The sequence below is a fragment of the Hemitrygon akajei genome, chromosome 3, assembly GCF_048418815.1.
Source record: "Hemitrygon akajei chromosome 3, sHemAka1.3, whole genome shotgun sequence".
NCBI lineage: Eukaryota > Metazoa > Chordata > Chondrichthyes > Myliobatiformes > Dasyatidae > Hemitrygon > Hemitrygon akajei.
The window spans coordinates 2,977,663-2,999,899 of NC_133126.1; the positions used below are offsets into that span (position 1 = coordinate 2,977,663).

At 45.3% G+C, this 22,237-nt stretch overlaps 1 protein-coding gene across 1 annotated transcript in view; it reads left to right on the plus strand.

Annotated features, from left to right (window-relative positions):
* The window catches only part of ubr7 (ubiquitin protein ligase E3 component n-recognin 7), a 69,290-nt gene that overhangs the window by 36,643 nt on the left and 10,410 nt on the right, over positions 1 to 22,237 (plus strand). The window contains exons 4-9 of the mRNA XM_073039153.1: positions 4,533 to 4,628; positions 4,722 to 4,775; positions 9,658 to 9,763; positions 14,219 to 14,397; positions 18,630 to 18,785; positions 20,842 to 21,010. Coding sequence (XP_072895254.1) covers positions 4,533 to 4,628; positions 4,722 to 4,775; positions 9,658 to 9,763; positions 14,219 to 14,397; positions 18,630 to 18,785; positions 20,842 to 21,010 — 760 coding nt within the window. The remainder of the gene's footprint in view (positions 1 to 4,532; positions 4,629 to 4,721; positions 4,776 to 9,657; positions 9,764 to 14,218; positions 14,398 to 18,629; positions 18,786 to 20,841; positions 21,011 to 22,237) is intronic.

Sequence of the window (22,237 nt, forward strand, 5' to 3'; positions counted from 1 at the left end):
CCCCCACTATAGGAAACATCCTCTCCACATCCACTCTATCTGTGCCCTCTGGTCCTAGACTCCCCCACTACAGGAAACATCCTCTCCACATCCACTCTATCTGTGCCCTCTGGTCCTAGACTCCCCCACTATAGGAAACATCCTCTCCACATCCACTCTATCTGTGTCCTCTGGTCCTAGACTTTCCCCCTATAGGAAACATCCTCTCCACATCCACTCTATCTGTGTCCTCTGGTCCTAGACACCCCACTATAGGGAACATCCTCTCCACATCCACTCTATCTGTGTCCTCTGTTCCTAGACTCTCCCCCTATAGGAAACATCCTCTCCACATCCACTCTATCTGTGCCCTCTGGTCCTAGACTCCCCCACTATAGGAAACATCCTCTCCACATCCACTCTATCTGTGCCCTCTGGTCCTAGACTCCCCCACTATAGGAAACATCCTCTTCACATCCACTCTATCTGTGCCCTCTGGTCCTAGACTCCCCCACTATAGGGAACATCCTCTCCACATCCACTCTATCTGTGTCCTCTGGTCCTAGACTCTCCCCCTATAGGAAACATCCTCTCCACATCCACTCTATCTGTGCCCTCTGGTCCTATACTCCCCCACTACAGGAAACATCCTCTCCACATCCACTCTATCTGTGTCCTCTGGTCCTAGACTCTCCCCCTATAGGAAACATCCTCTCCACATCCACTCTATCTGTGCCCTCTGGTCCTAGACTCCCCCACTATAGGAAACATCCTCTCCACATCCACTCTATCTGTGCCCTCTGGTCCTAGACTCCCCCACTATAGGAAACATCCTCTCCACATCCACTCTATCTGTGCCCTCTGGTCCTTGACTCCCCCACTATAGGGAACATCCTCTCCACATCCACTCTATCTGTGTCCTCTGGTCCTAGACTCTCCCCCTATAGGAAACATCCTCTCCACATCCACTCTATCTGTGCCCTCTGGTCCTAGACTCCCCCACTATAGGAAACATCCTCTCCACATCCACTCTATCTGTGCCCTCTGGTCCTAGACTCCCCCACTATAGGAAACATCCTCTCCACATCCACTCTATCTGTGCCCTCTGGTCCTAGACTCCCCCACTGTAGGGAACATCCTCTCCACATCCACTCTATTTGTGTCCTCTGGTCCTAGACTCCCCCACTATAGGAAACATCCTCTCCACATCCACTCTATCTGTGCCCTCTGGTCCTAGACTCCCACACTATAGGAAACATCCTCTCCACATCCACTCTATCTGTGCCCTCTGGTCCTAGACTCCCCCACTATAGGGAACATCCTCTCCACATCCACTCTATCTGTGTCCTCTGGTCCTAGACTCTCCCCCTATAGGAAACATCCTCTCCACATCCACTCTATCTGTGCCCTCTGGTCCTAGACTCCCCCACTATAGGAAACATCCTCTCCACATCCACTCTATCTGTGCCCTCTGGTCCTAGACTCCCCCACTATAGGAAACATCCTCTCCACATCCACTCTATCTGTGCCCTCTGGTCCTAGACTCCCCCACTATAGGGAACATCCTCTCCACATCCACTCTATCTGTGTCCTCTGGTCCTAGACTCTCCCCCTATAGGAAACATCCTCTCCACATCCACTCTATCTGTGCCCTCTGGTCCTAGACTCCCCCACTATAGGAAACATCCTCTCCACATCCACTCTGTCTGTGTCCTCTGGTCCTAGACTCCCCCACTATAGGAAACATCCTCTCCACATCCACTCTATCTGTGCCCTCTGGTCCTAGACTCCCCCACTATAGGGAACATCCTCTCCACATCCACTCTATCTGTGTCCTCTGGTCCTAGACTCTCCCCCTATAGGAAACATCCTCTCCACATCCACTCTATCTGTGCCCTCTGGTCCTAGACTCCCCCACTATAGGAAACATCCTCTCCACATCCACTCTGTCTGTGTCCTCTGGTCCTAGACTCCCCCACTATAGGAAACATCCTCTCCACATCCACTCTATCTGTGCCCTCTGGTCCTAGACTCCCCCACTACAGGAAACATCCTCTCCACATCCACTCTATCTGTGCCCTCTGGTCCTAGACTCCCCCACTATAGGAAACATCCTCTCCACATCCACTCTATCTGTGTCCTCTGGTCCTAGACTTTCCCCCTATAGGAAACATCCTCTCCACATCCACTCTATCTGTGTCCTCTGGTCCTAGACACCCCACTATAGGGAACATCCTCTCCACATCCACTCTATCTGTGTCCTCTGTTCCTAGACTCTCCCCCTATAGGAAACATCCTCTCCACATCCACTCTATCTGTGCCCTCTGGTCCTAGACTCCCCCACTATAGGAAACATCCTCTCCACATCCACTCTATCTGTGCCCTCTGGTCCTAGACTCCCCCACTATAGGAAACATCCTCTTCACATCCACTCTATCTGTGCCCTCTGGTCCTAGACTCCCCCACTATAGGGAACATCCTCTCCACATCCACTCTATCTGTGTCCTCTGGTCCTAGACTCTCCCCCTATAGGAAACATCCTCTCCACATCCACTCTATCTGTGCCCTCTGGTCCTATACTCCCCCACTACAGGAAACATCCTCTCCACATCCACTCTATCTGTGTCCTCTGGTCCTAGACTCTCCCCCTATAGGAAACATCCTCTCCACATCCACTCTATCTGTGCCCTCTGGTCCTAGACTCCCCCACTATAGGAAACATCCTCTCCACATCCACTCTATCTGTGCCCTCTGGTCCTAGACTCCCCCACTATAGGAAACATCCTCTCCACATCCACTCTATCTGTGCCCTCTGGTCCTTGACTCCCCCACTATAGGGAACATCCTCTCCACATCCACTCTATCTGTGTCCTCTGGTCCTAGACTCTCCCCCTATAGGAAACATCCTCTCCACATCCACTCTATCTGTGCCCTCTGGTCCTAGACTCCCCCACTATAGGAAACATCCTCTCCACATCCACTCTATCTGTGCCCTCTGGTCCTAGACTCCCCCACTATAGGAAACATCCTCTCCACATCCACTCTATCTGTGCCCTCTGGTCCTAGACTCCCCCACTGTAGGGAACATCCTCTCCACATCCACTCTATTTGTGTCCTCTGGTCCTAGACTCCCCCACTATAGGAAACATCCTCTCCACATCCACTCTATCTGTGCCCTCTGGTCCTAGACTCCCACACTATAGGAAACATCCTCTCCACATCCACTCTATCTGTGCCCTCTGGTCCTAGACTCCCCCACTATAGGGAACATCCTCTCCACATCCACTCTATCTGTGTCCTCTGGTCCTAGACTCTCCCCCTATAGGAAACATCCTCTCCACATCCACTCTATCTGTGCCCTCTGGTCCTAGACTCCCCCACTATAGGAAACATCCTCTCCACATCCACTCTGTCTGTGTCCTCTGGTCCTAGACTTCCCCACCACAGGCAACATCCTCTCCACATCCACTCTATCTGTGCCCTCTGGTCCTAGACTCCCCCACTACAGGAAACATCCTCTCCACATCCACTCTATCTTTGCCCTCCGGTCCTAGACTCCCCCACTATAGGAAACATCCTCTCCATATCCACTCTATCTGTGCCCTCTGGTCCTAGACTCCCCCACTATAGGAAACATCCTCTCCACATCCACTCTATCTGTGCCCTCTGGTCCTAGACTCCCCCACTATAGGAAACATCCTCTCCACATCCACTCTATCTGTGCCCTCTGGTCCTAGACTCCCACACTATAGGAAACATCCTCCCCACATCCACTCTATCTGTGCCCTCTGGTCCTAGACTCCCCCACTATAGGGAACATCCTCCCCACATCCACTCTATCTGTGCCCTCTGGTCCTAGACTCCCCCACTATAGGGAACATCCTCTCCACATCCACTCTATCAAGACCTTTCACCATTCAGAGGTTTCAGTGAGATTTCTACCTCTTTCCCTCCCCTTCCCCCCCCCCCCCCCCCCCCCATTCTCGTAAACCCAGTGAGTACAAGCTAGGATCTGTCAGACACTCCTCGTATGTTAACCCTTTCATCACCAGAACTCTGGACCCTCTCCAATACCAGCACATTCTTTGATAAGGAACCCAAAACTGCTCAACATATTCCAAGTGTGGTCTGACCAATGTCTCGTAAAGACTTAGTATTACATCCTTAATTTTATATTCTAGTCCCTTTTAAAATGAATGCTAACATTGCATTCATTCTGTGTAGGCCTTTCAATATTCAGTAGGTCTCAGTGAGATCCCCCTCATTTTTCTAAACTCCAGCGAGTACAGGCCTAGAGCCCAGTATGTTAACCATTTCATTCCCAGAGTAATTCTCAGGTACTTCCTCTGGTTCAGTGCCAGCACATCCCTTCCTGGATAAGGGGCCCAAAACAGCTCTCAGTACTCTGTGTCATCGGTCGAATGCAGATGATTACTTTGAATATAAAAGTTTTTTGTTTTTTATGGAATTATTGAATTTGATGTTTGCCGTTAAAGGAGCAACAGAAGGAATTTACACATTCCTGAGCGTTTTCTGGTTTTTTTGGGCTTTAGGACAAAGAAAAAACAAATTGCAAGAATAAATATAATGACAACTTCTTTGGACTGTACTGTACCTGCAAGAGGCCTTATCCAGATCCTGAAGATGAGGTGAGATATTCGGAGGCTTGCCGAGAAATTCGAGCTTTACCAGAATGGGCTACAAAGCAGCTGCCTCATGGAATCTGTGTTCTTGCTTCTCAGACCCCTGATGAAATGATTCAATGCGTGGTGTGTGAAGACTGGTTCCATGGAAGGGTGAGTTAACTGTTTGTACATAGTGGGAGTTTCTCAGTCTTCATATATTTTTAAAATTGTTTTGGCAGGTGCAAAACCTTTTTTTATGGTTTTATAGTTGGTTTCTGGGCAGAGGGTCTCTTGTTTTTTTTTGCCGAGCTGATCTTCCAAAACACAACAACTGACGCTTGTAAAGATCAAAATGTTATAAGGTAAACTTCCAACTAATACTCTTTGTTCAGTTTTTGATCGTAAATAGGAGCCAGTCTTTAGTACTTAATGTAAGTGGAAAGCAGCAATCAGCTTGAAGTTGAAAACACAGCTGTGCAAACAGACACATTATGTATAGAAAGCAGGATGTTGGATCACAACAGTTGTCTTAGTCAAGAGGCAAAGAGTAAGAAAATCGGTTATTTAACATAAAAATTAAAAAGAAGGCATATAATAGAGCAAAAATTAGCATGAGGTTATAGGATTGGGAAGCTTTTTAAAAACCAGCAGAAAGCAATAAACAGCAAATGCTGGAAATACTCCAGGTCAGGCAGCTTCTGTGGAGCAATCTCTGCATTAGGGTATTTCCACATTTTGTGTTTGCACATTTCAGAATGTGTAATATCGTATTGTCACATCAATTATTCACTCCTGTTGGCTTCACTGCACAGTACACTTGGCAGTAAAGCTGTATTCATAAGCAAATACCAAATAATAGTGCTCTTTCATCACAGCTCCTGGAGTATGTGCGTATAAATGAATTACACTTGGTGAATGAAGTATTTATTTCATTACTTAATTCAAACAAGTCTATTGGATAACTTATTTAATCCCACCAGTTGTATTAATCCATGCAACACACAAAATGCTGGAGGAATTTAGCAGGTCAGGCAGCATTTATGGAAAGAGTGGACAGTTCATGTTTCTGGCTGAAACCTTTCAGCAGGACTCTTGGATTTCCAGCATCTGCAAATTTTCTTATTTGTAATTGTATTAATACTATATTAATAATATTAATAGTAAACATAACGGTATGAAAGTACTATTATTAATACTATTTTAATAATTTATTAATTTTTTCCACGCTGATATCAGAAGTAAAACATGGGGTTATGTGTGAACAACACTTGTTGAGTCTGGATAACTTTTTGCAAGCTGTTAAAGGAAGCATATGTTGGTACTTGGTGGAGTTGGTTTTGGGAGTTCAATACAATGCTATTGGGCAGCACTTCTTCAGAAGTAAGGGGCGGGATTCTGATCCAGTGCTTCTGAATGAGGAAGTTTTAGATCCATGGAGTCTCGGGCCAGAGAGCACAGCCTCAGAATAGAGGAACAGAGCTGAGCCATGATAGAACATAGAACATACAGGTCCTTCGTCCCACAATGTTGTGCCGACCCTTAAACCCTGCCTCCCATATAACCCCCCACCTTAAATTCCTCCATGTACCTGTCTAGTAGTCTCTTAAATTCCACTAGTGTATCTGCCTCCACCACTGACTCAGGCAGTGAATTCCATGCACCAACCACTCTCTGAGTGAAAAACCTTCCTCTAATATCCTCCTTGAACTTCCCTCCCCTTACTTTAAAGCCATGTCCTCTTGTATTGAGCAGTGGTGCCCTGGGGAAGAGGCACTGGCTGTCCACTCTATCTATTCCTCTTAATATCTTGTACACCTCTATCATGTCTCCTCTCATCCTCCTTCTCTCCAAAGAGTAAAGCCCTAGCTCCCTTAATCTCTGATCATAATCCATACTCTCTAAACCAGGCAGCATCCTGGTAAATCTCCTCTGTACCCTTTCCAATGCTTCCACATCCTTCCTATACTGAGGTGACCAGAACTGGACACAGTACTCCAAGTGTGGCCTAACTAGAGTTTTATAGAGCTGCATCATTAACCCGTGACTCTTGAAACTCTATCCCTCAACTTATGAAAGCTAACACCCCATAAGCTTTCTTAACTACCCTGTCTACCTGTGAGGCAACTTTCAGGGATCTGTGGACGTGTACCCCCAGATCCCTCTGCTCCTCCACACTTCCAAGTATCCTGCCATTTACTTTGTACTCTGCCTTGGAGTTTGTCCTTCCAAAGTGTACCACCTCACACTTCTCCGGGTTAAACTCCATCTGCTGCTTCTCAGCCCACTTCTGCATCCTATCAATGTCTCTCTGCAATCTTAGACAATCCTTTACACTATCCACAACACCACCAACCTTTGTGTCGTCTGCAAACTTGCCAACCCACCCTTCTACCCCCACATCCAGGTTGTTAATAAAAATCACGAGAAGTAGAGGTCCCAGAACAGATCCTTGTGGGACACCACTAGTCACAACCCTTCAATCTGAATGTACTCCCTTCACCACGACCCTCTGCCTTCTGCAGGCAAGCCAATTCTGAATCCACCTGACCAAACTTCCCTCGATCCCATGCCTTCTGACTTTCTGAAAAAGCCTACCGGTGGAACCTTGTCAAATGCCTTACTAAAATCCATGTAGATCACATCCACTGCACTACCCTCATCTATATGCCTGGTCACCTCCTCAGAGAACTCTATCAGGCTTGTTAGACACGATCTGCCCTTCACAAAGCCATGCTGACTGTCCCTGATCAGACCATGATTCTCTAAATACCCATAGGTCCTATCTCTAAGAATCTTTTCCAACACCTTTCCCACCACAGACGTAAGGCTCACTGGTCTGTAATTACCCGGACTATCCCTACTACTTTTTTTGAACAAGGGGACAACATTTGCCTCCCTCCAATCCACTGGTACCATTCCCGTGGACAATGAGGACATAAAGATCCTAGCCAGAGGCTCAGCAATCTCTTCCCTCACCTCATGGAGCAGCCTGGGAAATATTACATCTGGCCCCGGGGACTTATCCATCCTAATGTATTTTAACAACTCCAACACCTCCTCTCCCTTAATATCAACATGCTCCAGAACATCAACCTCACTCATATTGTCCTCACCATCATCAAGTTCCCTCTCATTGGTGAATACCGAAGAGAAGTATTCATTGAGGACCTTGCTCACTTCCACAGCCTCAAGACACATCTTCCCACCTTTATCTCTAATCAGTCCTACCTTCACTCCTGTCATCCTTTTGTTCTTCACATATTTGAAGAATGCCTTGGGGTTTTCCTTTACCCTACTCACCAAGGCCTTCTCATGCCCCCTTCTTGCTCTTCTCAGCCCCTTCTTAAGCTGCTTTCTTGCTACCCTATATTCCTTAATAGACCCATCTGATCCTTGCTTCCTAAACCTCATGTATGCTGCCTTCTTCCATCTGACTAGATTCTCCACCTCACTTGTCACCCATGGTTCCTTCACCCTACCATTCTTTATCTTCCTCACTGGGACAAATTTATCCCTAACATCCTGCAAGAGATCCCTAAACATCAACCACATGTCCATAGTACATTTCCCTGCAAAAACATCATGCCAATTCACACCCGCAAGTTCTAGCCTTATAGCCTCATAATTTGCCCTTCCCAATTAAAATTTTTCCTGTCCTCTCTGATTCTATCCTTTTCCATGATAATGCTAAAGGCCATGGAGCAGTGATCACTGTTCCTCAGATGCTCACCCACTGACAGATCTGTGACCTGACCCGGTTTATTACCTAATACTGGATCTAGTATGGCATTCCCCCTAGTCGGCCTGTCAACATACTGTGACAGGAATCCATCCTGGACACACTTAACAAACTCTGCCCCATCTAAACCCTTGGAACTAATCAAGTGCCAATCAATATTAGGGAAGTTAAAGTCACCCATGATAACAACCCTGTTATTTTTGCACCTTTCCAAAATCTGCCTCCCTATCTGCTCCTCGGTATCTCTGCTGCTACCAGGGGGCCTATAGAATACCCCCAGTAGAGTAACTGCTCCCTTCCTGTTCCTGACTTCCACCCATACTGATTCAAAAGAGGATCCTGCTACATTACCCACCCTTTCTGCAGCTGTAATAGTATCCCTGACCAGTAATGCCACCCCTCCTCTCCTTTTCCCCCCTTCTATATCCCTTTTAAAGCACTGAAATCCAGGAATATTGAGAATCCATTCCTGCCCTGGTGCCAGCCAAGTCTCTGTAATGGCCACTACATCACAATTCCACGTATGTATCCAAGCTCTCAGTTCATCACCTTTGTTCCTGATGTTTCTTGCATTGAAGTACACGCACTTTAGCCCTTCAACCTTACTACCTTTATACCCTTTATTCTGCTTCTCTTTCCTCAAAGCCTCATTATATGCTAGATCTGGCTTTACGCCATGCACTATACTTGCAGCTCTCCCATGACCTTTGTCCTCCTCCACCTCACCATCTGCTCTAACACTCTGGTTTCCCTACCCCTGCAAATCTAGTTTAAACCCCCCGGAGCAAACCTTCCCGCAAGGATGTTAGTCCCCCTCCAGTTCAGATGCAAACCGTCCCATCGGAACAGGTCCCCACTTCCCTGGAAAAAGGCCCAATTATCCAGAAACATGAAGCCCTCCCTCCTGCACCATCTCCTTAGCCACGTAATTACCTGCATTATTTTCCTATTTCTAGCCTCGCTAGCATGTTGCACGGGTAACAATGCTGAGATTGCAACCCTGGAAGTCCTGTTCTTCAACTTTGCACCTAACTCCCTGAATTCTCTTTGCAGGACCTCCTTCCTCACCACGTCATTGGTCCCTACATGGACCACGACATCTGGCTGCTCACCCTCCCTCCTGAGAATACTTGAGAATGGTGGAGCAGATGGGCCAAGTTCTGCTGTTGTATCTTCAGTTTAACAAAAAGCATGATAATGGTGTCTGGATTGTTCTGCACCGTTTTCATTGTTTACCAAACTAGCAGGCATTTGTTATGATGTCACTCTCATTCCCATGGTGATTATGGCACTGACCGCTGTTTGATTTTTCAGCACCTTGGTACTGTTCTCCCTGACAACGTGGAGTATCAGGAAATGGTGTGCCGCAGCTGTATGAAGAGATGCTCCTTTCTTTGGGCCTACGCGACACACTTGGCAGGTACGGGTCACCTTGGTGCTTTCCTACCCACAGCTGACGTTCTCGACTCACTGTTCCCGAAGCCATATTGTGCAGGGTCTCTTGAAATGCTGATTGTCGGTTAGCTTGCAGGCATCTAGAACTGCAATTCAGCTGGCTGCTTCTCTTGCTGTTCCCACGGAGCTCCTGAGAGTAGGCACTGAACATGCAGAGAGGTTCACCGTGGTGGGTGTTGGCTCGATTACAGGGCTCGTGCTATCACAAGAGGTTGGACAAACTTGGGTTGTTTTCTTTGGAGCGGCAGAGGCTGGGGGGAGACCTGATGGAGGTTATAAGATTGAGAGGTACAGATAGAGAAGAAGGTATCTTTTTCCCAGGGTTGAAATGTCTAATTCTGAGGACATGCATTTAAGGTGAGAGGGGGACTTTTAAACGAGGGGTGAGGGGCAAGTTTTTTTTTAGACTGATGGGTGCCTCAAATGAGATGCCTGGGTGGTGGTAGAGGCAGAGACATTAGTACAACAAGATCTAGGTGTCCTTGTTCAGTACAACGAGATCTAGGTGTCCTTGTTCAGTACAACGAGATCTAGGTGTCCTTGTTCAGTACAACGAGATCTAGGTGTCCTTGTTCAGTACAACGAGATCTAGGTGTCCTTGTTCAGTACAACGAGATCTAGGTGTCCTTGTTCAGTACAACGAGATCTAGGTGTCCTTGTTCAGTACAATGAGATCTAGGTGTCCTTGTACATCAGTCACTGAAAGTAAGCATGTAGGTACAGCAGGCAGTGAAGAAAGCTAATGGCATGTTGGCCTTCATAACAAGGGGAGTTGAGTATAGGAACAAAGAGGTCCTTCTGCAGCTGTACAGGGCCCTGGTGAGACCACACCTGGAGTATTGTGTGCAGTTTTGGTTTCCAAATTTGAGGAAGGACATTCTTGCTATTGAGGGAGTGCTGCGTAGGTTCACAAGGTTAATTCCCAGTATGGCAGGACTATCATATGCTGAAAGATTGGAGTGACTGGGCTTGTATACACTGGAATTTGGAAGGATGAGAGGGGATCTGATTGAAACATATAAGATTATTAAGGGATTGGACACGCTAGCGGCAAGAAAAATGTTCCCGATGTTGGGGGAGACCAGAACCAGAGGCCACAGTTTAAAAATAAGGGGTAGGCCATTTAGAACAGAGTTGAGGAAAAAATTTTTCCACCCAGAGAGTTGTGGATCTGTGGAATGCTCTGCCTCAGATGGCAGTGGAGGCCAAATCTCTGGATGCTTTCAAGAGAGAGTTAGATAGAGCTCTTAAAGATAGCAGAGTCAAGGGATATGGGGAGAAGGCAGGAATGGGGTACTGATTGTGGATGATCAGCCATGATCACATTGAATGGCGGTGCTGGCTCGAAGGGCCGAATGGCCTACTCCTGCACCTATTGTCTATAAGTGTTTAGACAGGCACATGAATGTGAGGGAAATGGAAGTATAAGGACATTGTGTAGGCAGAAGAGATGAGTTTATTTGGCTATTTGATTTATTTATTTGGCTGGTTGAGCACAACATTGTGGGCTGACCGTTGGGAGAAATTTGAAAGCTTGTGAAATCGCTCAAAACCATCGGGTTGCTCCACCATTCCATCAAGACTGCTTATTTTCCCTCTCCCTCTGGTCTTCTGCTTTCTCCCCTTAACCTTTGCCAACTTTGCTGATCAGAAACCTATCAACCTCAGTTTTCATTATACCCATACCCCGTCCTCTCCAGGTCTGTGCTGATGCAATAAATTTAATTTATTTGTCGTGGGAACCGTGTGTATTGTATAACTGTACTACCTGAGTACAGACCAGTAACATTAGTAACTAATACAGTATGTTCCAGTACATTTGGCCCAGTTAAGCTCCTGTCTCAATTAGCCAAAAAAAGTATAAAAAACAAACTACATTTAACTGAGTGACAAATTACGTATTTAAATGAGAAACAGAATAAATTAGAACATGTCCTACAGTGCTATAAAACTATAACAGTTCCTCATAGTTATCAACAGAGGAATTCATACAGTCTACATTAGCATGTTTTCTTATCTGACAATGAATTAACAAGATCAGTGCAGACACCTAGGGTAGATCTTTTGGCTAGTGTCAAATCTTTTCGTGGTCCTAAAATCTTTTTTAAAAAAATCAAAAATCACTGCTTTTTGAATCGGCATCCTTTGGCCCAGATGGCTACCATAACACAAGCACGTGCAACTAATATAATTTTAAAAACTGCTCTCCCTAAGCATGGCATAGTGTCTTATCAGCTGTACATGTGTACGTGACTGGGGCTAGTTAAAATGAGTTTCCTGTTCCAGTTAAGTGACAGTGTCCCAAATAAACGAATATTAGGAACTAACACTGTTTTATAGTACTCTAGTGGTATTCTGGTCACCTCATTACAGGAAGGATGTGGAAGCTATGGACAGGGTGCAGCGGAGATTTACCAGGATGTTGCCTGGTTTGGAGAACAAGTCATATGAAGCAAGGTTAGCAGAGCTGGGCCTTTTCTCTTTGGAGAGTAGAAGAATGAGAGGGGACTTGATAGAGGTCTACAAGATTATGAGAGGCATAGATAGGGTGGATAGTCAGTACCTGTTTCCCAGGGCACCAATAGCAAACACCAGAGGGCATATGTACAAAGGGAGGGAAGTTTAGGGGAGACATCAGGGGTAAGTTTTTTACACAGAGGGTTGTGAGTGCCTGGAATGATTTGCCAGGGATGGTGGTGGAGGCTAAAACATTAGGGGTATTTAAGAGCCTCTTGGACAGGCACATGGATGAAAGAAAAATGGAGGGTTATGGGGTAGTGTGGGTTTACTTTTTTTTTTAAAAAGGATTATATGGGTCAGCACAATATGGAGGGCTGAAGGGCCTGTACTTGTGCTGTAGTGTTCTATGGTTCTATATGTTCTATATGTTCTCATTTGTTATTTAAGGAAGTTGAGGGCCTTTGTCGGTCAGAGTTGATCATGGATATTGCGACCTAGCTGTCTAGATACACAAGCCAGGGCAGTACAACATGGAGAGCAAGCTCCCCCTCTCCACGCCTCTGATGAACCCAAAGGAACGGCAGAGACCGATACAGTTTGGCACCAGCAGCGTCAGGTGTTGCCAGTCAGCATTGAACTCAGTGTAGGACTGCCTTAGGGACTCCAACTCCGGATTTTTCCCTCTGGGTTTACTCCCGAAGCCGTCCCCATGGGTGGGTCTAGCTGCAAGGCAGCAGAGGTTTGAGATCAGAGTTTTCCTTCTACATGAGCTGCCGACCACGGCTGACGAGCCCCATCTGCTTGAAGTGATGGGTTTTAAGGTGCCAATACCCTGCCTTTGCCCCTTCTCCTGTCAGTCAAAACAGTTCCACCAGGCTTGGTTACTAAGTGACACGTGAAGGCCAGGAGCTGGACTTGGTTGTCAGAGGCTATTTGAGGTGCCACCATTGAGAGCATTTAATCGGTCAGTGGGAGTTTGTCCCCATCACCACCCCTGGCTATAACAACCTTAAGAAACCTAAATTGTTCTATATTTAAATACATAATTTGTTACTCGGTTAAATGGTAGTTTGTCTTCTATTTTAACTATTTCTGTGAAACTTTGGCTAATTGGGACAGCTGCTTAATTGGGCCAAAATGTTTTGGTCCTGATGTGTCCATTTACCTGGAATCCACAGTATTCCTTATTGCAATACATTAAAAAAACTATAAATTGCAATGTACTGCTGCCACAAAATGACAGTTTCATCACCTCTGCTACCCGATTCTAATTGTGTTTGGTTTTGCTTGATTTCAAAGTCATCGCTCTTGTGGAAACCCAGCTCTACCATATTGAGGGTAAATTTGGGTAGGTATGTGGAGGAGAACGTGTGGAGGGCTATGGTCGATGGGACGGGGCAGATTAATGGGTTGGCATGGAGTAGATGGACCAAAGGGCCTGTTTTTGCACTGTAGTGTTCTGCGACTTTCTGCTTGGATGCTGTGGCAACTGTGTCTGGGTTCAGTTCAGTATGGTTCATGTTTGCATAGGTGTGATTGCCGACACAGTGACGAGTTCTTGATGAGGAAACAGCATTCTGCCAGGTGAACGGAGGCAGGAGAAATTGACGGTGTGGAGTGTCGTTCCCTTAACGGGAGATGGACTGGCTTCAAGCCTTTCAGAATGGGACAAGCGTGCCGATGAATCATGCTAGTTGTGTTAGAACTGGATAAAAGAAACTGTTTAATATGGGAATGAGTAAACAGTTGACATCTCAGGGTTATTCTGGCATCTTCCCACTTCCTTTCCAGTCCTGATGAAGGGTCTCGGCCCGAAACACTGACTGTTTATCCATTTCCATAGATGCTTCCTGACCTGCTGAGTTCCTGCAGCATTTTGTGTGTGTTGCTCTGCATTCCTAGCATCTTCAGAATCTCTTGTGCTTAACTATTTAGTGTCCTTTTTGTGAACTTCTGCCAGTTATCAAGGCAGCAGATGGTGAGAACAGCGCACCGTTGACCAAGTTGGAGGACAGCAACGTTGATGTGTGTACGGTGCAGGAAAATGGTGATTCCTGTAATCAAAAAGCAGTGAAAACTGAAGAAGGTGAAGCCAAGCAGAATGGACCCTCCACAAGCTGCACAGCTGAGCAATCTGAGGTAACCTCAATACTTGCTATAGCTGTGATGTCTGTACTCAGTCCTGCGGCGTGGAATGCTCAGCTCTGCCACCTGCTGGCCGATATCGTCTCTGACTCCATAGACATGCACTGCACAAAACAATTTGATCCGTTGTGCAGGTGGTGACATTTAATTACCCATTTCAGGCCATAAAATAAAGGAGCAAAGTTAAACCATTCAGCCCATCGAGTCTGCTCTGCCGTTCCATCATGGCTGATATATTATCTCTCTCAAATCCATTCTCCTGCCTTCTCCCTGTAAACTCATGCCCTGTCTGATCAACAACCCATCAAGCTCTACTTTAAATGTACTTAATGACTCGGCCTCCACAGCCGTCCGTGGCAGTGAATTCCACAGATTCAACCCCCTGCCCCCAGCTTTAGAAATTCCTCTTCATCTCTGTTCTAAATGGATGCCCCTCTATTCTGAGGCTGTGCCCTCTGGGAAACATCCTCTCCACATTTACTCTATCTTGGCCTTCCAACATTCGATCGACTTCAGTGAGATTTCTACACCCACTCACCCCCAATTCTCCTAAACCCCAGTGAGTACAGGCCAGGACCCATCAGCCACTCCTACATTAACCCTTTCATTCTCAAGCATGTTCTCTGGACCCTCTCCAATACTAGCACATTCTTTGATAAGAGACCGAAAACTGCTGAACATATTACAAGTGTGGTTTGACCAATGCCTTGTAAAGACTCAGTGTTACATCCTTGCTTTTATATTCTAGTCCTCTTAAAATGAATGTGAACATTGCATTTGCTTTTCTAACCACCAACTGAACCTGCAAGTTAATCTTTATGGAATCCAGCACGACAACTCTCAAGTTCCTTTACTCCTTTTGATTTCTGAATTTCCTTTCCATTTAGAAAATAATTTACACCTTTTATTACTTCTGCTAAAGTACATGACCACTCATTTGCCTATACTATATTCCATCTGCCACTTTGTCTATTTTCCCTATCTGTCCAGGTCCCTCCTCCAACATGACCTGCCCTCTAATTATCTTTGTATTGTCTGCAAAGTTAGCCACAAAGCCACCAGTTCCATCATTAATTCATTGACATATCATCTGAAAAGATGTGGTCCCAGTACTGACTGCTGTGGAACACCACTCGTCACCAGGAGCCAAGCAGAAAAGGCCCCCTTATTCTCACTCTTTGTCTCTTGCCAGTCAGCCGGTCGTCTGTCAATGCTAGTATTTTTCCTGTAATACCATGGGCTCTTGTACTGTTTAGCAGCATCATGTGTGGCACCTTGTCAAACGCCATCTGAAAACACGTAAACAACATCCACTGACTCTCCTTTGTCTATCCTTGCCTGTTCTTTCCTCAAACAATTCTAACAAATTTGTCAGTCAAGATTTTCCATGAAGGAAACCATGCTGACTTTGGTCTTTTTTTTTAGAAAAATGTGTTGTGTCTCCAAATACCCAAAAAAAACTCGTTCTCAATAATTGTCTCCAACATCTTCCTAACACTAAGGTCAGACTAAGTGGCCTATAATTTCCTTTCTTCTGCCTCTCTCCTTTCATTAAGAGTGGAGTGACTTTTGCAATTTTCTAGTCTTTGCGAACCATTTCAGAATCTAGTATTCTTGACAGATCAATGCCTCCACAATCTCTTCAGCCACAGTACCTCTTTCAGAAACCTGTTATGTTGTCTATCTGGTCCATGTGACCGATCTACCGTCAGACTTTTCAGCTTCCCAAGAACATAAGAAATAGGTGCAGGTATAGGCCATCCGGCCATCGAGCCTGCCCCGCCATTCAATAAGATCATGGCTGATCTGTCCGTAAACTTAGCTCCATCTACCTGCCTTTTCCCCGTAACCCTTAATATGTAAAAACCTATCTAACTGTATCTTAAATATATTTAGTGAGGAAGCCTCAACTGCTTCCCTGGGCAGAGAATTCCAGAGATTCACCACTCTCTGGGAAAAACAGTTTCTCCTCATCTCCGTCCTAAATCTTCTCCCCTGAATCTTGAGGCAATGTCCCCTAGTTCCAGTCTCATCTACCAATGGAAACAACTTTCCTACTACCTTATCTATCCCTTTTAAAATTTTGTATGTTTCTATAAGATCCCATCTCATTCTTCTGAATTCCAGAGTATATAGTCCCAGGCGACTCAATCTCTCCTCATAGGTTAACCCTTTCATCTCTGGAATCAACCTGGTGAACCTCCTCTGCACTGCCTCCAAAGCCAGTACCTCCTTCCTCAAGTATGGAGACCAGAACTGCACACAGTACTCCAGGTGCGTCTTCACCAGTACCCTGTATAGTTGCAGCATGATCTCCCTGCTCTTGAATTCAATCCGTCTAGCAATGAAGGCCAACATTCTGTTTGCCTTCTTAATAGCCTGTTGTACATGGAACCCAACTTCTCCTCGGTAATAGTAACAACACTCGTTTCTGTCCCGACACCTAGAACTTTAACCATACTACTAGTGTCTTCCACAGTGAGGGAAGATGCAAAATACTTATTCAGTTTGTCTGCTATTTTGTTGTTCTCCACTACTATCTCTCCAGCATCATTTTCCAGCAGTCCAACATCCACTCTCACCTCTCTTTTATACCTTGTGTATCTGAAGACACTTTTGGTATCATCTTTATTACTAGCTAGCTTACTTTTGTATTCTGTTTTAACCTTTATTACTTTTTAGTTGTCTTCTGTGGTTTTTAAAAGTTTCCCAATCCTCTAATCTTTGCTCTAGTATATGCCCTCTCTTTGGCTTTGACTTCTCTTGTCAGCAACTGTTGCATAATCCCAACTTTAGAGTACTTCCTCTTTGGGATGTATCTATCCTGCACCTTCTGAATTGCTCCCAAAACTTCCAGCCATTGCTGTTCTGCCATCATCCCTGCTAGTGTTCCCTTCCAATCAACTTTGGGCAGTTCCTCTCTCTCAAGCCTTTATTTCCCTTTACTCCACTGTAACGCTGATGCATTTGACTTTAGCTTCTTGAACTTGCAGGCCCCCCTGCACTAGTTGTGATTGGCCGGCAGTACAGACGCTTTGCTGTCATATTCTGGGTATGGGGTATTAGTTTTGAGTGACTGTTACAGCCAACATTTCCTTCCAGCCAACAGTGCGTGTGTATGACCCGTACCCCTGCCCCTGAAATGCAAGGTCCTGCGTTCAAATCCTATTCTGGAAATTAAAAATTGAAACACCACTGAGAGAACATTGCTACCAGGCACCATGAAACTTGGACACAGAAGATCCCATCACATCGAGGAGGATGGGGCTGTGCTTGTTTAGCCTCTGTTACTCCTTTAGGATTTGTACAATAATACAATTCACTTTTTTTTGCTCAACTTTTGCATTGCTTATTAAATTTAATCCAATCTTTTAATACTTCTACATTATAGTTTTTAATGTGTAGCAATGTATAGCTGCTGCAAAACCCATCTCACATCATGCAGTACTATGCAAAGGTCTTGATCACATTTTTTAGCTAGCGTGCCTAAGGCCTTTGCTCGGTACTGTTGTAATTTTGTTTTGCGCTATACTGCTGCCACAAAAAACCCCCCAGATTTCTTGACATGTGAGTGATAAACCTGATTCTGGTGGGGGGGGGGGGGTCTCCATTGTGGACTGAGAGTGGGAAGAGGGGAATCATGGTAGGGAAAAGGGGAAGGGAGCAGGAAGCACCAGAGAGAAATTCTGTAATGACCAAGAAATTAATTGTTTGGAATGAAATGATCTTGCTGGGTGTGTCTGCACTTGCGCCAATCCCTACCCCTGGCACTCCTCTGCCACGTGTCCCACACCTTTCCTGCGGCACTCCACATTCACTGTTCCCAACATCCTTTTCTCCTCTCCTCGCTCTCCGCTCCTCTTTGACAAGTACGGTAATGTCCAAAAGTCTTAGGCACACGTATATGGCTAGGCAGTACTGTACGCCTGTGAGTTTAAACCTGATTGTGATTCGTACTTTGGATTACAATAAATGTAAAAGATGCAGCCAATGTTTCTCTCTCCCCCATTATCGGTGAAGTATAATCAGTGATTTTAATCATTGCGACAAAGTCTTGAAAAGGATGTGCATTGAGCTTGGGGGGCTTTCACTCTTGCCAGAGTCTGGGGGCATAGATCATTTTCAACCGTGTCAGTAACATGCATTCATATCACTAATGCCAGCATGTTGTATCCTCTTTGTAATTTGTGTTTGGTCTAGAATTTAAAGTTTGATTTCTCTCTCAGGCAGTGAGTGACGACAAAGCAAGTTGCAGTGTGAAAGAGGAGGATGCTGGCTGCAAACTGCAACAGCTGAGGAAGAGAGGGGGCATGCAGAGAGACTGTGCCACCTACTGGCCTCATAACTGGCGCAACACGTTGTGCACCTGCCCGTCCTGCATGGTAGGTTGGCCTCCACTCTCCAATTAAGTTAAAGTTTATTGTCATCTGATTTTATACAAACTAATGAAACAATGTTCCTCTGGACCATGGTGCACCCACAATACATATATCACACACAGCACATAAAACAAAAATATTACCATAAGTCTAAAATATAATTCAAAATGCATGAAATGTGCAGCACGGGTAAACAGTATACAACTCGCTGTTGTCGTGACAAGCTCTTGGTGGTGGCAGGGTAAGAAACTGTTAGGCAGTCTGACAGTGCGAGTCCTGATGCTCCTGTACCTCCTCCCTGATGGTAGGGATCCTCAACAATACTTTGGACTGTTGGTATTCTATGCTGCTGCTGAAGGTCACAGTGGGGGAGGAAGACCCCAGTGATCTTCTTGACGGTTTTTCTGCCCTCTGTAGGGTCATGCAGCTTCCTGACCACACTTAATTTCCCCACTATCATGGCTTCCTGTAAATCATAGGTTTAAAAAACTGAGTACAGAACTTTAATCTGTTTTTAATGTTAGCAATAAAGATTTTTGTGTGCTTTTCTGCATGTAGCATTCTGAAATGGTTTAAGATGCCTTGTAAATGCATATTTAAATAGATAAATGATTTTAAATCAAGGATACTGGATTCACATCTTATGAAACATTGAATCCTGCTTCTGGGTTTCTTAAATCCTGTGACTCTGAAGATTTGCAAGATGTTTTTTTTCTTGCACTTCCAGCCTGTACTGTTTCTCTGGATACCTAGTCATAAAGTATATTGAGTCTTGGAAATCTGTCTAACCACAGCATTGAATAATTCATCTTAAAAGAAAGCTAACTCTTCAAATATTACAAATGCCAGCTGATGTTCTGCTGGAGGCTTGCCAATATACAATTTGCAAGTGTTGATGAGGAGGAGGAATTTGACAGCATGTCCTCCAGGTTTTTTTTTAAACAAAGAAATTAAACTGTGTGTGGATGAATTCTTGACAACTAGTATTGTGTTCACTAGTGTTTAGATCACATCATTTCAATTGTGATAAAATAGACCTCTGCGCCTTGAGGTGCTCCGCTGTTTGGGGTCGACCATGGAAGTTGCGTCTCAGCTGTTTGTGTTACACAAGCCTGGGCAGTACGATATGGAGAGCAGACAGCAGGCTCCCCCTCCATGCAGCTGATAACCCAAAGGAACAGCAGAGACCGATACAGTTCGGCACCAGCAGCGTCGCAGGAGTTTCCAGTCAGCATTGAACTCGGTGTAAGACTGCCTTAGGGACTCCAGCTCTGGATTTTCCCTTGGGGTTTACTTCCCCACGAGTGGGTACAGCTTCAAGGTGGAGGGTTGAGATTTTTTTTCTCCTCCTAGATGAGCTGTCAGCAATGTTCCCTTTGAGGTGTGCATTCACACATCTTCTGCTGCTAGTGCACAAAGGAATTTAAACTGCGCACAAAAGGTTGTCCTCTACCTCATTGGTATGTTAAGGATATTTCACAATTGTACATAATCATATTTCCTTTTCCGGTTTCTGGAGTAGACAGTGTTGACAGTATGGAGTTTACAATGATTTGTCTGCAGATTTTATAACTGGCTTATTTATACTGTTTTTATTGAAGAAGTTATTCAGTGCACACACACGTCACTAGGCAAACAACTGCACTGTAGAAGATTTTTGCGTGAACTGGTCAGAGGGAACGTTGGTTGCCAGCGTGGGCTAATGAACACCATCTGCTCCAGGCAACGGGTTTGAAGTTGCTAGTAACCTGCCTTTGACCCTCCTGTGTCAGTAGAAACGGTTCCGTCGGGCTTAGTAGTTGAGCCACAAGTGACGGCCGGGAGCTGGACTTGGTTGTCAGAGGCTATTTGAGAGGTACTCCATTGCGAGCATCTACTAGGTAGTGAGATCTCATCCCTAGTACCCCAAGCCTGGCTATAACAACTGTAAGAAACCAGTGTTTCAGTTATGACTGAATTTTATTAAATGGCTTGTTTTTCTTTAAATTATTTCATTGCTGATAAAAACTTTGTGCTGTGCATTCTGTATCCACCTCTGTTAAATATGATTGCTTTGCAGAACCTGTACAAAGAACTCGAAATCTCATTTCTTTTGGATGAGTTTGACACAGTACTGGCTTATGAGAACAAAGGTAAAAGTGATGAGGAGACTGATCGAGAGAGAAGTGACCCACTGATGACTGCCCTGAGCAATATGAATAGAATCCAGCAAGTTGAACTCATTTATGGTACCGTGTTCGTTTTTGTTTAAGTCTGTTAAGTGTTTGAATAGCTGTCTGGTTCTGCTTGTGGCTTTTAAATAAAGATCAGTGGCTACTTGGTAGCCAAGCGCTACAGCGCCAGCAACCTGGGTTCAATTCCTGTTGCTGCCTGTAAGGAGTTTGCACGTTCTCCCTGTGACCGGGTGGGTTTCGCCCCATATTCCAACACCACGTGGGTTAGTCACATGGGTGTAAATAGTCTGGAAAGGCCAGTTACTGTATCTCTACAGTAACCCGGACAGGATGAGATGTACCCCAGGCTACGGTGGTACACGAGGGAGGAGATTGCTGAGCCTCTGGTGATGATCTTTTCATCATCAATGGGTACAGCAGAGGTTCCGGAGGACTGGAGGGTTGCGGATGTTGTTCCCTTATTTAAGAAAGGGAGTAGAGATAGACCAGGAAATTATAGACCAGAGACTTACCTCATTGGCTGGTAAGTTGATGGAGAAGATCCTGAGAGGCAGGATTTATGAATATTTGTAGAGGTATAATATGTCAGCATGGCTTTGTCAAGGGTAGGTTGTGCCTTACGAGCCTGTTTGAATTTTTCTGAGGATGTGACTAAACTCATTGATGAAGGTAGAGCAGTAGATGTAGTGTATATGGATTTCAGCAAGGCATTTGATAAGGTACCCCATGCAAGGCTTATTGAGAAAATAAGGAGGCATGGGATCCAAGAGGACATTGCTTTGTGGATCCAGAACTGGCTTGCCCACAGAAGGCAAAGAGTGGTTGTAGACAGGCCACATTCTGCATGGAGGTTCGGTGACCAGTGGGGTGCCTCAGGGATCTGTCCTGGGACCCTTACTCTTCATAATTTTTATAAATGACCTGGATGAGGAAGTGGAGGGATGGGTTAGTAAATTTGCTGATGACACAAAGGTTGGGGTGTTGTGGATCGTGTGGAGGGCTGTCAGGGGTTACAGTGGTTCATTGATAAGTTACAAAACTGGGCTGAGAAGTGGCAGATGGAGTTCAACCCAGAAATAGCAGTGAGGTGGTTCATTTTGGTAGGTCTAATATGATAGCAGAATATAGTATTAATGGTAAGACTCTTGGTAGCGTGGAGGATCAGAGGGATCTTGGGGTCCGAGTCCATAGGGCACTCAAAGCTGCTGTGCAGGTTGACTCTGTGGTTAAGGCGGCGTACAGTGTATTGGCCTTCATCAATTGTGGAATTGCATTTAAGAG